General features: G+C 39.9%; 2 protein-coding genes across 2 annotated transcripts; both read left to right on the forward strand.

Annotated features, from left to right (window-relative positions):
* Window positions 1-2409: 2409 nt before the first annotated feature.
* On the forward strand, window positions 2410-6659 carry serpinh1a (serpin peptidase inhibitor, clade H (heat shock protein 47), member 1a). Its single transcript, XM_079567025.1, has 5 exons — window positions 2410-2550; window positions 3429-4034; window positions 4108-4206; window positions 5432-5664; window positions 6151-6659. The coding sequence occupies exons 2-5, from the start codon at window positions 3437-3439 to the stop codon at window positions 6451-6453; spliced, it is 1233 nt and encodes a 410-aa protein (XP_079423151.1). The 5' UTR covers window positions 2410-2550; window positions 3429-3436; the 3' UTR covers window positions 6454-6659.
* Window positions 6660-7863: 1204 nt separating this feature from the next.
* Window positions 7864-16170, forward strand: acer3 (alkaline ceramidase 3). Its single transcript, XM_079565696.1, has 11 exons — window positions 7864-8040; window positions 10031-10141; window positions 10223-10275; window positions 10670-10722; window positions 11405-11486; window positions 11560-11595; window positions 12216-12274; window positions 12367-12468; window positions 14196-14300; window positions 14379-14424; window positions 14497-16170. Exons 1-11 carry the CDS (start codon window positions 7938-7940, stop codon window positions 14548-14550), a joined length of 804 nt encoding a protein of 267 aa, XP_079421822.1. The 5' UTR covers window positions 7864-7937; the 3' UTR covers window positions 14551-16170.
* Window positions 16171-16521: the final 351 nt, after the last annotated feature.

Below are 16521 nucleotides of genomic sequence, written 5' to 3' on the forward strand. Positions count from 1 at the left end.
TGTCACTAAAGATCAATCTCGAAGGGAACAAATAATTTCATTAAACTTCCCAGTGGGAGGGCTGCGGTTGCTGAGGAAAGCAGGCATCACCACGACTCCAAGAGATCTCAGACTTTCTTGGAATGCACGAAGCAAAAAGTCACAGTGCGGAGGTGAGGTTTAAGTGAAACCTGCCTCAGTTTTATAGAAAAGGTGTGGGACCCATAAGAGCACAGTTTTTCCTCATTGGCATCAAGGAATATTGATCAGAAAACAGAGAATCTGACCTCAAATTTCTATCTTCAATAGTTAGTATTCCTTCTAATCATTCAATAAATTGATGAATACATAAATAAACAAAGAAAATGATAATAACAAAATAGATATGGATTCAGCCCACATGGATTTGTGCGGCCAACTGTGACGCAGTGTGTTGTAAATGTGTGAACCACACCACTGAAGCGTCTTGAGGATCTATTCCAGGCCTTGCAGCAGATTAACCCTTGGCTTGGGATAATTACGTCAGATCCCTTTAATCCCAAACAATTGAGCGGTACTCATGGACACCAGCATATTCTGAAAGAACACTATTAGTCTACTGCTCAAAAAATGTTGCATGATGCCATTCTTGACTTCACATCTTGTCTTTCATTCATTCAAGCATACCCTTAAAAGTCAAGAACAAAACATGTATCCTTTGCAAATCTATAGCCTAGACTTTGTGCTTAACAACCCCAACACTCTTCCATCAGCAGCTGTTCTAAAGATTTGAATACATGTTCATTTCAATTCCTCTAAAAGAGAACATAGAACAGTCATTTACAGCAGTGTAAAATGCCAGTTCCAGTTGTCAAAGTTTTGACCTCTTCATAAAAAGCCCTCGTGCTGGGGGTCCCGCTTGTGGAGGAACTCACTTCGTTGGATATTGATTAGAGAGTGAGAGAGCACAAGCATAGGCCTATTGGCTGTTACTCTCTGTGTAGCTCTTTGTTGACACCATGTGGTTACAAAAGGAACAACAAGGCAGCAGTTCAAATCCTCACCACAGGATGGCGTTGTCTTGGCCATCATACATAAAGGCCTTTTAAGTTACGAGCTACTTCCTTCCTAATAGGTTGTTGAATAATAGGCCTAAGTGCATTTCGGGGGTTATGAGAATATGAGAACTAAACGTATTCTTGAATTATCAAGTAACTTTTCCAGAACAGTAGGCCTATTCAACTGAAGCTTCCTCCTGCTTGATCCACTTTCAAGCCCAGAACACACCCGTCCCACTCAGTGGAGCAGACTCATGGGACTACAGAGGAAGGCTCCGTGGGAAACAATGCCACATAGCCTTGCAGTTTTTATGGCAGCCCAATTGTCATCAGCACCATTGGTTACTGTACCGTCAAATGACTTTAATAAATTTGACAAAAGTGACCAATGAAATACAAAGCCTGTGACCCAATGTAGGCTATAGACGACATAATAGCTTGGTGAGTATGCAAGAGCATGTCTTATTTTTTTTATTTTTTTTTATTTTTATTATTTGCAATTTATGGGTTTGTGCGCTGTAAATAAATAATAGTAAAGAATGATATTAAATAAAAACAAACAAAAAGAAACATATGCATATACGTACATACATACTGTGCATACACACCCACATACATATACATACATCTACATATACGTATATATACACACATATACATGCATGCATTCACAACACATAAGCACATTTATGTACATACACATACAAATAGATACACAAATACATATACCCATCTGCGCGTACATGCACGTACACATGCATACACATACATACACATACATTACATATCCATTCTTCTCAAATTTCCTTATTTAAAGTACTATAGTCTCAAAATAAATAAATTGTTATAACGTAAAAGGGGAGGAGGGGAGAGCAAGAGCATGTCTAATGCCCCGTGCGGAGAATGTGGTCACGTGAGTGAGTGTACGCTCGTGCGGGCTGATGCAGAGGTTTGAAAGGTGCATAGTATACACACCGCTATTGCATTATTCTTGTTTTATTTTCATCATCAAAGCTGTTTTACAATAGTCCTTTCCCGCCCTCTGTGTCCCTGCCCAGACCCGCTCTTATAGCGGCATAAACAATAACAATACAGCGTCTCTGCATTGGCCTAGCTTGTCCCGTGATACAAATCTACAATCAATACTGCAGCCGCAAACCAAGGAATAATAACCTCTTATGAAGCCGCTATAGGATATAGTATAGTAATAGCTCTTTGTATTTAGACATGTTATATGCTGACACAGAACACGGCCTGCTGTTATGTCCTCAAGCGCACCACTGTTAACAAGTGGCTAAAAGTACTAGTGTTTCAGGCTTTAGGACCAAGAGGGGCAGGATTCTTCGCCCACTTCCCCGGGATACACTGGGCGGGACATCTGGAAATTGGATTCCTCTTCCCAAATTTTCCCCTGTTTTAGACCACTGCATTAAAACTTGTGCTACTTCTGCTACTGACAGTTTGTATCTTTTGCACTTTTTTCCAAGTATCACTAAAGATCAGCGGTTTGGACCTGTTAGGGACAGATATTAAGGTAAGATAAACAAAGGGGGGGAAGGGAGCAGCCATGGGAAATGTCTAGGCATGTAAAAAGAGGCCACTATGTCTGATCAGTGAGATATGGGATTCCACTGAGAATGGGGACAATGGAGCTAAAGTTTCAAGGGACATTCAGAAAGAAAAGGAACTCATTGCCAAAACTGAGTGGTTATGTAAGGCTCTTGAATCTCCTGTTTTTTGTAGATGTATCATTTTTCATTCATTCCCAAGTCATACAAAAAGCTTTATGACTTTTTTCTAGTGTGGTCATAATGTGCCAGGCCCATTTCCAATGCATATTAAGACATAGCTTTGCAGGAGCATAAGGGCAATAATGTTTTTGGTTTCCAAATCAAAAAGCAAATGTCCCTAAGGCGGTGTTTGCAGTGACTCCAGACAGGAAATGGAAGGAAAAGCAAATCTATTTTTAATCATGCACTCGTTGTCCCTGCTTATTTTAAAAGTCCTATTCCTGACTGACCTCAATATTGTGCATATACAGGCATTGGCATCATTTTATATCTTTTGCAACTCTAGCTTCCTCTGCCCGTGGGAAGTATAGCCACTCCGAGGAGGATGCAGCTGCACTCAGACATTAGGTGGAAGTGCGTGGGCTTAAAGTAACGATGATGGCACTGGAACAAACCAGTGGCCTTCTCAAAAATCTGCTCGTGTGTTAAAGATCTCTGGAGGAATCATGGTGCCAAGATATGAATCTGTAAAATGAGCTGATGTTGTGGTTTACAAGCATGCAGCTGCCTACGTGGCTGTTACGTAAGCTCTGGCCCTGAGGAGCATTTAAAGAATAACTACTTGAATGGCATAAATTACTGTACTTTAGCCCTTTATTGAAATATTGTTTTTGTGTTTTAGGTTTCAAAATGTGGATGGCAAAGCTGGTAACCCTTGCACTGATTGTTAATGCTGTCTCCGCTGCCACCTCTGCCTCTGCTGATAAGGTGCTCAGTAACCATGCCACCATTCTGGCCGACAACAGTGCCAATCTAGGCTTCGCCCTTTACCAGAACATGGCGAAGGAGAAGAATGTTGAAAATATCGCAATATCCCCCGTTGTTGTGGCCTCATCTTTGGGTCTAGTGGCTCTGGGAGGAAAGGCTGCCACAGCATCTCAGGTCAAGACGATTCTCAAAGCAGCTAAAGTCAAAGATGACCAGCTGCACTCCGGTCTGTCCGAGCTCTTGAGCGAAGTGAGCGACCCCAAAACACGCAACGTCACCTGGAAGATCAGCAACCGCCTGTACGGGCCCAGCTCTGTCACCTTCGTGGACAACTTTGTAAAGAACAGCAAGAAGCACTACAACTGTGACCACTCCAAGATTAGTTTCAAAGACAAGAAGAGTGCGGTGAATTCTATAAATGAATGGGCGGCAAAGTCGACTGATGGAAAGCTCCCTGAGGTCACCAAAGATGTGGAGAAGACCGATGGGGCGATGATTGTAAATGCAATGTTCTTTAAGCGTGAGTATGCAATAGTTTTATAGTTATATGTTTCGACCCAAAGTTTGACCTTTTTTATTTTTTACTGTCATAGCTCACTGGGATCAGCAGTTTCATCATCAGATGGTGGATAAACGTGGCTTCATGGTGTCTCGCAGCTATACTGTATCTGTTGAGATGATGCATCGCACAGGTATTTGTTATACTACGGTACATAATACTACATGTCAGCACGGTGTCGAACTTGACTTACTGCTACTGACTGAAGATGAGTTTATCAGGTGAACTTTCTACCTTATCCGGGTGAAAAGTCAAATAATATTTAAAGCATTACAATTATCCAATATTCATAATTCATGAACTAGAAATAATGCATATGTATAGAAAACACAATCATTACCAATTATGGAGCAAGGAATAGAGTGAATAAGGTTATAATAACATACTGCTAGCTTTGCAGCACGAGAAGGCAATCTCTCATGCAAAAGAGATTCTTTGGCCCCTGAGAAGGAGATTACTGCTCCCAAATTAGTAAAAATATGCTCAAGTTCTTTTTATTTATTTATTCATTTTTTGGGGGGAAGAACCCAGACTCCCATGTGATGTCTATAATATTAATACATATCATTTGGAAGCATTTGGTGTTTGAGTTTTGACCACCAACAGAATGTTCGACCCCAGTTGATAAGGAAAAGGCAATTTGAGTGCTAAAACTATTAGGTGAAGGTGTATGGACACTGGAAGCATGCTTAAAGGGGCTAGATGCAAGTTCGCTATTTAATACTCACTACTGCCACCTCAGGTCATACGTGTAACTGCACCTTCTATATTAAACTTGTGCATGACCGCAATTCAGACCCAAAGTAACACGTTTTTGAGTGACAGCGCAGGATTTTAGAGGCAGTTGTGGTGAACAGGTCTGGGCTCATTCTACACATTAGGACATTGTTGGAACATGTAGGGGGAGGAAAATACAAAATTTTAAATTTTTTAAACTCCGTATGGTCCCTTTAAGTTGAGTTGGTGGAAGAGCAAATGTTGAGGAGGTGGGCTGAAGGAGATTACATGCACAAATGTTTTTATTCACAAGGGAACAAAATGAACTGCATAAAAAATAGTCAAGCCAATTTGGCCTAAATCAGGCCCATCAAATATATATTTTTCAATATTTAAAAATAATTTTCATACTTCCTTTGTGGATACTTTCAACATGACATGCTTTTGTTTTTGTTTCTTAGCCAGTGGCGCCTGCATTTATCTCACGTGTTGATCATGTGAAGCATATCAGATAGAAACAAATAATCTGATCCTTTCCACATTTTCATCATTTTCAAGTATTTGCTGCTGCTTCATACTTTTGATAATATCAAGGAACACGTTTTGAGACACTTGCTGAATTTGTCATTTCTCTTTCCCAGGGTTTTATGGTTACTTTGATGACACTGCTAATAAGTTGACAGTGCTGAGCATTCCCCTGTCCCACAAGAAGTCCAGTATGTTGTTCATCATGCCTCACCAAGTGGAGTCCCTGGGCAGACTGGAGAAGATGTTGACCAAGAAGCAGCTGGACACGTGGCTGGGAAAACTCAAGGAGACCCCAGTGGCCGTCTCTCTGCCCAAAGTCAGCATGGAAGTCAGCCACAATCTCCAGGTAAGCACTGAAAAAGGACAACCGGATTAGCCCATTAACAATAAAAAATGTTCTACTGCACAAAACACAACGACCACTAGCTTTTTGTTGATAGTTATCCACAGAGACATGTTGAAAAGGAGAGGACTAGAGGTGCATTAATCATGGACTATTTCTTCTGACACATGTGCACAAGGACTGGCATTGACCTTTAGGTTAACGTAGACTTTCATTTTCAACATGCCTCACCTGTTCTTGTTTCATCAGTGTTTTGTGGAACAGGTATGGTAACTAGGGTGGTTCTCTTTTAATTGGCTTCCTCAAGTAAAACCGTTTTTCTATCTCTTGCGTGAACATTCAGTAGGAAGAATGTAACCCGTGGTAATTGGTCCTGTCATGCATATGGGGGGGGGGGGGGGGGGGGCAGCCTTATTTTAAAATATTTGCCCAACAGATGGATATTGTAGGTCATTGATGGAAACATTCTCTCTATGTGTGTTGTATTAGAAATACTTGGAGCAGCTGGGTCTGACCGAGGCCGTGGACAAATCCAAAGCTGACTTCTCCAACATCTCCGGGAAGAAAGACCTGTACCTGTCCAGCGTCTTCCATGCCTCAGCCCTGGAGTGGGACACAGAGGGCAACGAGATGGACACCAGCATTTACGCATCAGAAAAACTCCGAAGCCCCAAACTCTTCTACGCCGACCACCCGTTCGTTTTCTTCGTCAAGGACCAGAAAACCAACTCCGTTCTTTTCATGGGCCGGATGGTGAGGCCCAAGGGCGAGAAGATGAGAGATGAGTTGTAATCACTGATTTGTTAACTTTATTTAAATGATGTCACAATGCAACAAGGTGTATAGTTTCAACATTCCTCTATGACGTGAACTGAAGCATTCCAGAAATTGTTTTATTGGATTCTGTTTTGCAGTATAGTATGAAAAAAGTAATTGTATACAGTACCGGTCAAAAGTTTGGGGTCACAAAGGCCAGCTCTGCTACAGTTTTCAGCAGTGCTAGCATAATAGCACAAACGTTTTCTAATCATCAATTAGCCTTTAACATGATTAGCCAACACAATGTACCATTAGAACACTGGAGCATGTAGGCATTCACAAAGTTAACAATGTCCAGACTGTATTTCTGATTAATTTAATGTTATCCTCATTAAAAAAATTAGGACATTTTAAGTGACCCCAAACTTCTTAGTGGTAATGTACATATTAATTGTAATGTCCAATGATTGTATAACAGTGCCTGAAAGGTCTCTTAATGCCTTAATACCTTACTGCCTTACAGCACGTCCCAAAGATTCTCATTGGGGTTAAGATCTGAAAGATGTTTTGGCCAACTCATGTGTGAAAATGATGTCTCCCTGAACCACTCTTTCACAATGTGAGCCCTATCAATCCTAGTATTGTCATCTTGGAATATGCCACTGCCATCAGGGAAGAAGAAATCCATTGATGGAACAACCTAGTCATTCAGGATGTTCAGCTGATCTCACTCTTTGGGCACATAGTGTTGCTGAACCTAGACCTGACCAAATGCTGCAACCCCAGATCACAAGTTAGGGAAAATCCTTTTACTTTATTATTTTTGTCACATGATGTTCAAAAAATAAAATACCCTTTTTTTATGTAAAGTCACTGTTTTGATTCTACACAGATGACAAACCGGATGTGTGGGGAGTCAGGCCTGTGTGGTCTTGAAGAGTTTAGGCTACATTGTTAAACCAAAGAACAGACTATATTACATAATACTTGCAAATGAGACACTACTCAGATAACACAAAGCAATACAAATATTACACAAGATTTTACAGTCATAATCTTCCCATGGAATGTTGTATATCCCGCCATCTAGAGGTGAAATGATGAAAGCGCAATTAATTACAATGTATTAGGCTAATAATGTGTGAATAAATAATCATAAATAAGGCGGAATATTAAAACAAGGCGGGCTATTTGCAGCAAGCATGGACTTTGTTTTACACACTTCATCCACAGGTCACTCCTCTCGAACAAGATGTCTCACTCTCATATATCTCCCTCTCTCTTTTGTCCCGGCGCGTACAGTGAAGTGTCGCCATTCAGTCCGTATTAATAATTAATGTAACAGGGTGAGTAGTGTTTGCGTTGGCCCCGTGTGTGGAGGGTGTGTGTGTGTGTGTGTGTGTGTGTGTGAGAGAGAGAGAGAGAGAGAGAGAGAGCTCAGGCAAAGGAGGAGGAGGAGGAGTGTGAGCTGGTGATGGGACAGATCGGTGTGCGCCCACTGCCTGCTCGCTTCCATCATGGCTCCCACCGCGGACAGGCAAGGATACTGGGGGCAACCTACCTCCACACTGGACTGGTGTGAAGAGAACTATGTCATTTCTCATCACATTGCCGAGTTCTGTGAGTACGGATGACGTGTTATCGCGTGTCTCCATTGCGATTGTTTCACGATCCGCTGTGCGTGTCCGCGCGCCGTCCGTCGCCCCGAATGTAAACAAGAGGCTGGCTGGCTAATGGTCTGCTAACTCTGCCACTTTCAGCATTGTGCGTAATTTCTACATATCGTGTCTTCCGTTCTGTTGGCGTAGCTTTAAATCTAATCTGCCCACGGTATATGATGAAACGAGAGCACGTTTTTGCTGCGAAAAGGCTCTAGTAGCTCCGGTGCGCATGGAGCTGGGGTTTACGGGCATAGAAAACTGATGTGTGATGCCTTCAATGACACTTATAAGGAACACTTAATATCATAAATACACACTGTAATATACCTGCCATTCCTTTGCACTTGCTTTGTCCACGTAGGAAAAACTGGTTACTCAGAGATGATTATCTATAGATTTTAACTTGGCTTTGCTCTGCTCCCTTAAAACTACAGTGTCAACATATCTGCACGTGACTGTTGGCCTTTCGCCTAGTCCCCTGAATATACTTGAATATGCAAAAATCCAAACTTGAATAGTAGAATAGAATCAGTTTGGATCAGTGTTATAGTGTAATGGATTTAAATGATTTATACTCCAGTCTATTGTTGTTAAATATATGAACCAGTGGTGGAAGACTGACTGTTTATGCAGGAAGAAGTACAGTAAAGGAGGAGAGGATTTACTTCAGTAAAAGTATCAACACAACACTTCTAAGGTAAACGTATAAAAGTCTCCACTTCCTTTGACCTCTGCTCAAAGGAAGTGGAGACTTCCCTGGCACTTTCTGACTCTGGTACTGTGATGCATCATGGTTCTGATCAGAAATATGTTACTGCTACTTTAGATTCACCCACTGTAAAAAAAAAAAATCAGTGCGTTTAAACCAAAAGTAGATTGTAGAAGAAATGTGCTTAAATAGATATAGATAATACATCCATCACATTATCATTAGGCCTTATCATAAAATCCTACGAGTTCTACTTTTTACTTGTACCATTTACTTTGTTACTTCCCACCCCTGCTTTGAACTGACTGCGACGCTAATATAATCTCACTGACGTTGAAATCATTCAGCACGGACAGTTGATGTGTTTATTTGAGCTTGTGACACATGCTGGCTGGATAATTGTTTTCAGCCGCACCACAATTGTTTGGCGTTCAAACGCAGATTCAGGTGACAATGGGTGGAATGTGAGTTGTGTAAAAGCCGCACATCAAATGATCGCGTCTTTGTCCACGCCTGCCCCTAAACATATGAGGCTTAGGGAGAGGTGTGCACAAGGCTTAAATCTGACAGACGTGTAATGTTACATAGAGACCACAGTCGTTTGTGTGATATTATCAGCAAACAAAGTCCACAGCGAGGAAAAAAAAAGATCACTCCAAGGTCCTGCCTTGAGCTTTATCTGTAGATAAAGTGAAGCCACAGTATCCTTTCATATGAAAATAGTTAACTGTAACATAATAGCCACACAGCAGAAGATAGTCACAACACATCCTGATAATCCTTTCTTAGTGTCTTCATTTAAACAAAGCCACGCCTGCGATGTTAACACCCGGATCTAGCTGAAATTTGTCCTCCTTGCGGCACTAACAAGGTATTAGCGTTGCAGTTACTACACAGTCATAGCCTAAGGGGAAGGAGTTTGCATGCACAGTTGAGGTTGATATGGCAGGCGCTAGAGTATTTAAAACAGTTACAAATCACCTTTCCAACTAAAGAAATTATAACAATGAAATGACACTTGCAACAATAGATCTCTAAGCAGCCATTAAATATGTATAACCTACAAATTCATTGCCTGCATTATGTCTTTATTGCATCTTTGTGAACTCCGTGCTCCCAGATCAGGTTGCAGTAACAAAATATCTGGCAATTTCACTTTTATTGTTGCACGCTGTGCCAGTTCATTTTGCCTGTTCTGTTCAGATTTGTGCCGTAACCTTATCTCTCATCTCTTCAACAGGGAACACTGTTAGCAACCTTATTATGATCATACCTCCCATTTGCGGAGCCATACAGACGTATCGGGATGGACTGGAGTTCCGCTATATCTGCTCCTTTATAGGACTGACAGGTGTGTGGACGATTGTAAATATATATATATAGCTGTTCTGTGTTATTGGGAGAGTAAGTAATTGTTTGTCTTTTTCTGCAGCTGTTGGCATTGGTTCCTGGTGCTTTCACATGACGCTGCTTTATGAGATGCAGGTGAGCTGTGGACAGACAGTAAAAGATAATTGAGGGCATGTTTTATTGCATGGGATTCATATTACTTATATTGACATAAGCTCAGACATTTCATTTTTGTCATGCAAATATTAAGGCACTTGAACATAGTGTACTTTAGATTCAGCACAATATCAGCAAACCATTTAGTATGCAGTATTTAACTTGGAACAGCATTGGTAGTGTAGTGTAGACAATGCTGTTTCACTTTTTTGTTGAGAAGACTGTTTGGTTTGTCATGCAAAGCACTCATTTGGATTGCAAATTTTATTTAAATTGATGAAATCAGCCATTATAATAACAACACATTTAGTTTAGTGTGAAGAGGGTTCTTTTCAGTATCTCAAAATAACACATTGTGATAATTTATTTGCAGTTACTTGATGAATTGCCAATGATCTACAGCACCTGTGTCTTCGTCTACTGTCTGTAAGTGACTCAGACTTTTGACTTTGTTGACCTTAAAGACTAACAAGTTTGAATCAACAGAAAACACTGTGAACACGCTGTGAAACTAACTCCCAAATCTTTCACTTTCACTAGTCAGAGGTTGTAGGATCGGTCCCAGCTGATGAAACTTTCTCTTGTCACATGTGCCGCTACACACATAATCTGGACCTGATCCACAGTCAGCAGAAACATATTCTTCACTTTTTTACACATGGGTTCTTGTTCTTTACGCACCAACACTTCTCTCTGCTAGATTATTGGACTCTACCAACTTGAACTGACACGGAGGGCTGTTTAACCCCGAGTCTAAGGTGAAATGGTATCTCCTAGTTAGAGTAGAGTAGCATGAATGAACAGCACTATGTGAAAGTTCTTTCTGATTTCAACATCTCCGTCATTAATTGATAGATCTAGGTGACCAAAACTGTGACTTTATTCAGCCCAGGCTCCTGCCACACCCCAGTTAAAACCTATTGCCTGATAACGCCGCAACTGTGAGAGCTTGTTATTAATTAATTCATATTTTCGGACTGTGGCCCACCGGGAAACGTCCCAACTCTCTCGATTACCCAGCATTGTGCGGAGCTATTGATTTAGGCTGACCTTGAATATATCCAGTTACTTTTGCGCAGTCCAAAATTCACTGTTATTTTCCTCCTAGATATGAATGCTTCAAACAAGAGAAGACCATTAGTTTCTTTCTAATTGCAATATTACTACTCTTCAGTGTGTCTGTTACTGTGGTAAGTGCATTATTAACAGACACATTAATATGTCTTTGGAGATCGCAGACTAGACCTATGTTTTCTGCTTTAGGTGTATCTACAGTGGAAGGAGCCTGTATTTCACCAAGTAAGAAGACTGCCATATTGTTGAATGTATTTATTTTTTGGCCATTTTTTATGTTATATATTCTGCAATTCCCTGCATAGATAGATTTAGATGATGTTTTCCTGTTTTATGTGAAGCTTTGAACTGAATAGTGACACGCGGATCAACCAAAAGCGCTTTAGATTTTTAAGTTGATATTTTTCATTACATTTTTTGTTACTTTTTATTACTTTACTTTAATGTGCTGCAAGAAGGAATACATGAAGTATGAATTTTTGAATGAGCCAAACTGCGTTGCTGGTGTGTTGACACAGTATGTTGTCAGTCACAACAGGACAATGCCACAGAGTTTTCTTTGTCTCTATGGAGAGCCATTGTTTACTAATCACAATGTTTAGGGTGGTTCGCTGTTTCTATTTATTATCTAAACAGCAGCATTTGTAATGTGCTATCAATTAGCAAGAGAAAAGTTATAAGCGTTATAAGGAGTTATAAACCAACTGTGAATCATTGTAAAAACAGACTGTAAACTCAGTAAACATGTTGCAGCTGATGCAACATTTTTTAAGACCTTCAAGGTTTTTTTATCTTGTTATGTCGTTATCTGTGCTTCATGCTTTATCGTTTGTTATTGCTTTCAGGTCATGTATGGTGCCCTAGTAGCTTGCCTAGTGATACGCTCTATCTTTATCGTTACATGGTAAGTGTGTAAAACTAGGTCATACAATGTAGGCGTCTAATAATTGCATACTACTTAATTACTATGTTGTGTTTCTTGTATTGTGAATGTAGGGTGTACCCATGGCTGAAGCCACTGTGCTACACCTCTTTAGGAATCTTCATGTTGGGATTTCTACTGTGGAATATTGACAACATATTCTGCGACTCCTTAAGGTACTGTTTGACATCCTTTTTCATTTTTCTTTCAAATACGAGTCAAAGGTTATTTAGTGTGTCCGTGCATAAGTGTATGATTAAGAGAGTGATTGGGTGACTGGTTCCTTGCTGTAAAGTGCTTTAGGCCTAATGAAAAAGCGTATAAGCGTATAAGTTGAGTGGCTCTGGGATGAAACATAGACATATGCTGCTGCAGCTTGTCTAATGTTTAAATAAAGACACTTTATTTTAACCTACCTTGATACATTGTACCGGTAAATAACAAAATTTAGTACGATGTAATCTGCTTTGTTACAGTCTATAATAACTACAAATACACATTATTCCTTTGTGTATGTAACCCATTGGTACAAGTTATTACACACTGTTACAGACATTACATTGTATTAAATTAGGTACAATCTATGAAGGATAGGGTAAAAATAGAGTGTTGCCAAAGAGGTTTGTTTGCAGCAAAGAAATTCGGGTTTAGGTGATGCGTGTCTTAAACATGCATTGTGCAACTTTTTATGTGGAAAAATAACTTAATATTGGTGCGTAATTTAACCTTTTGTGACCCAATGGCTGCATGGGTGGTTAGCATGAACTTCTTCCTACTCCTTTTGTGCGCAATTGTCTTGTTTTGTTCTTCTGTAAAATAAGTTTGCACAACATGCTGCTCAATTGAATAAAAAAAATAAAAAGGAAATGAAACTCGAAAAACAACTGACCCTGGAGCCACAGTGATGGAAAGTAAAGGCAGGCTAACCACTCGTACAGCTGCTGGGTCACTAAAAGCCCAAATACGCACTAATAAAACTTTTTTTTTTCCACGTAAAAAGTTAATGCACCTTTAATAACAGAATAGGCTTCATGCCATATTCTCCATTAAAATCTACTAGTGCACCCAAAAAAGATGGTCATTTCTATTTTGGGACTAATTTGGGACATTTTATGTAGTTGGGCTTTATGTATCTTTTTCCCTCTTGTTGTGTTGCCGTCACTTTTTGACCTTTTTTTTTTACATTGTCCTTTGGTCACTTTTTCAGCATTTTTATGTAACATTTTTCTCTTGTGGCTTTTTAGTCACTTATTTTGTGCTTTTTTGTTTCTTTTTCATGCCTATTTTTTCTTTTTTTGTTGCTTTTTTTGTCACTTTTTTGTTGGTCTTTTGTGGCTTTTTTGCCCCCTTTTTTGTTGCTATTTCGTCATATTTTTAATGCTTTTTTTGTCACTTTAATGTTGCGTGTTTGTGGCTTTTTTCCCCCCCGTGTATCATGTTTTTGTCACTGTTTTTATCCTTTTTTCAAGACACTTTTAGATTTGGGTAAAGCCAAATTGGAGAACATGTGGTTGGTTCAGGTGGGGGTTAACTTGTTTACCTTGAAAAATCCTTTCCGTAGTCCCTCTCGGGGTAATACAAGTGTTAATGGGATAATTGGGGGGTCTTTCATCTCCTCCTTGAATCACGAAGAAGAAGCTAACAGGCTAACGGGCAAAGCTAACTCCGGGCTAGCGCCACTTAAACAGTATTTACAGCCAAGTTTGAGTGAAAAAAATGATCTCCATTGTGTAATTGGATGGACAATATCCCTCTCTCCCTTTGTCTTTTCTGTCAGCGTAGTATTTACACTCAATTACAATTAATGTGTAAAAATCCTCAACATGCTACGACACCTGCAGTGGCGCTTATGGCCTCTAGGGGCATGAGTTACTTAGTTCTGAGTTTGTTTGTGTCCTCTCAGGTCCAGCAGAGAAACACTGCCCTCTGGTGTTGGAGTGGTGACACAGTTCCATGCGTGGTGGCACATCTTCACAGGCCTGGGTTCTTACCTGCACATACTTCTAAGGTGGGCTTCTGTTAGCAAACGACATTGCTAATTTATGGTAATTGAATCACTCTCAATATTATTTAATGATCATTTCAGTCTGCAAATAAGAGCAACCTACCTCAAGTTCAGACCAAAAGTGAAGGTAAGCGTCAACACGAAGACATAGTTTAAATCGTTGTTTTGTCTTGTTCTTGAGATTTTTGTTTTGTCACAGTTTCAGTGTGGCGTGTGGCCTACGCTGCACATGGAGCCACAGAAGAGCAGCTGAGACGAAGCACAGCGGGGCAGATGAAGGACGCCGACTGCCCCCCTGTGAGACACCAGAGGCTCGGGGGCTGACCTGCCACAGCCCCATCCCGCCAAAGGGACCTCAGCCCACAGCCAGACAGTAGGAGCGCCTCCGGGCTCTCCGCTGTGGGGTCGAAAGAGTAGGACTGAGACTAACTGAAGACATTAAATCATAATTTATTATTTTAGCTGTGTTTTAATTTCTATTTTAGTTGCACTGTTAAATTTGTGGCTTATTTTAAAGTTTTTTATTTTTATTTTTAGATGAATAAGCTAAAACGTATCAAACATCCGGATCAGTAAACGAGAAATATCAACCAGGGCTTTAACCAGCCCTTAAATTACATGTACACAATTGTCAGTAAATCCTGCGTCCTATGCCTTGAGTTTAGACTTGCCAAGAATATGCAAACACTTAATTTGCCAAAGTTGCTTTTAGATTAAATATGCCTACGTTTTTTTTTCTTAATTTTTTTTATTATGTTGTCATATTGCACAATGTGAAGAACAGGGTCCACCATTGAAGGATTGCTTTTTTCTATTGGAGCGATGTCCAGCGCCCGCAGCCATTTCAGGAGGGATCAAATGTAGATCAGTAGTATCGCTTAATCGTTGTGTGACGTTCCTCGTAGTTCATGTTAAAGTGCGCCCCTCTGACAGTGTTAGCTGCAGCCGTGTTGTGATTTGACTAATATGTTGAATTTGCACATATTAGAAACCTGATACACTGGAAAGGCCTTGGTTCAGGTTACTCAGGCCTGAGCCGAGACTATTATAGAGGGCAAAGTGTTGTGGATTTGTAGTTGTTTAAATTTCATGAAGGGACCAATTGAATGCATGAAGCTTATTTATACAACGCCAATTACTAAACTCCCCCAGTAATAGTTTTATTTCACTAGCCCTCTTTCCTCTTCTTGTACCTTAGTGCTAAAATGTTGATTATATTCTAAAAGCTACAAATTATTTATTAATGTTTAATACTAATATAGCTTACATTTTGTTTTGTCAAAAAAAGAAAAGAAAAAAAGAAAGTACCTGTATTTGGAGAACGACTGTATGGACAGTTCACGGTTTGACCACTAGGCGGCATAAATCTCCATCTCTCTCCTTGCCAAGCGTATGCCATAATGCATTGAAGTTCTACCATCTCCTTTTACTGCTAACATAAAGTTGTATGTACTACATTTTGTGGTGTGAAGCCAACAATATGTTTAAAATATTTTCAATAATTTAGGCCTTGTATGCACTGTACTAATAGACCTATGCTTGAAATACAGGTGTTTTATTTATAGCTAATGTCTCTGCCCCATAAACCGCTGTGCATTATTGTCCATGAAACATTTATACATGTTTTGAATATGCAAAAATGTTACTCACAAATTTGTTGATTGCAGTTATTGTGGACTGGAGCCAGCATTCATGAGCACAATAACAGCACAGTGTATGGGAGATAAGTATTACCATTGTTCAGTATGTGTGTACATGTGTAGACATTAAATCACTGCTCGTCACTGTAAAAACAAGCAGCAGAAAAACGGTGCCTTATTGATATTATTGCAGTGTAATCCAAGTTGCCTTGTTGTTGGTGATATAAACAAATAATAACAAAAAGCTTTTTTGCGTGTGTTGTTTCCCTGTTATTGCAATGGGGGGAAAAACAGTTACGTTATTTAATGTCTAAAAATGTAACTTCTCAGACGTGCAAACTGAATGAAAGGGTTGGTCGGCTGCAAGTTTACTTAACCATTTAATTTATCAGAAAATGTAATATGTGTAAAACTGTTTGCATCAGGGAGGGTGCATCACTTAAAGGCTTGGACCTAATTTGTTTTTGTAATAGATTTAAATCCACATGGCTCCTATCTGCCGTGTATTACACTATGAGCGATCATGAACCCGGAAGAAGCACCATGTGTATGCACCCGTGTGCGCTAAAACAGGGACTCCTTTG

The sequence above is a fragment of the Gobius niger genome, assembly GCF_951799975.1.
Source record: "Gobius niger genome assembly, chromosome: 11".
Classification (NCBI taxonomy): Eukaryota; Metazoa; Chordata; class Actinopteri; order Gobiiformes; family Gobiidae; genus Gobius; species Gobius niger.

Excerpts from the sequence above, each read along its gene's own strand:
- acer3 (XM_079565696.1), top strand. The coding sequence starts at position 7,938 with ATGGCTCCCACCGCGGACAGGCAAGGATACTGGGGGCAACCTACCTCC. Across the intron at positions 10,723-11,404 it reads TGTGTCTTCGTCTACTGTCT|ATATGAATGCTTCAAACAAG; the intron begins GTAAGTGACTCA and ends TTTTCCTCCTAG. Across the intron at positions 14,301-14,378 it reads TACCTGCACATACTTCTAAG|TCTGCAAATAAGAGCAACCT; the intron begins GTGGGCTTCTGT and ends TGATCATTTCAG.
- serpinh1a (XM_079567025.1), top strand. The coding sequence starts at position 3,437 with ATGTGGATGGCAAAGCTGGTAACCCTTGCACTGATTGTTAATGCTGTC. Across the intron at positions 4,035-4,107 it reads AAATGCAATGTTCTTTAAGC|CTCACTGGGATCAGCAGTTT; the intron begins GTGAGTATGCAA and ends TTACTGTCATAG. Across the intron at positions 5,665-6,150 it reads AAGTCAGCCACAATCTCCAG|AAATACTTGGAGCAGCTGGG; the intron begins GTAAGCACTGAA and ends GTGTTGTATTAG.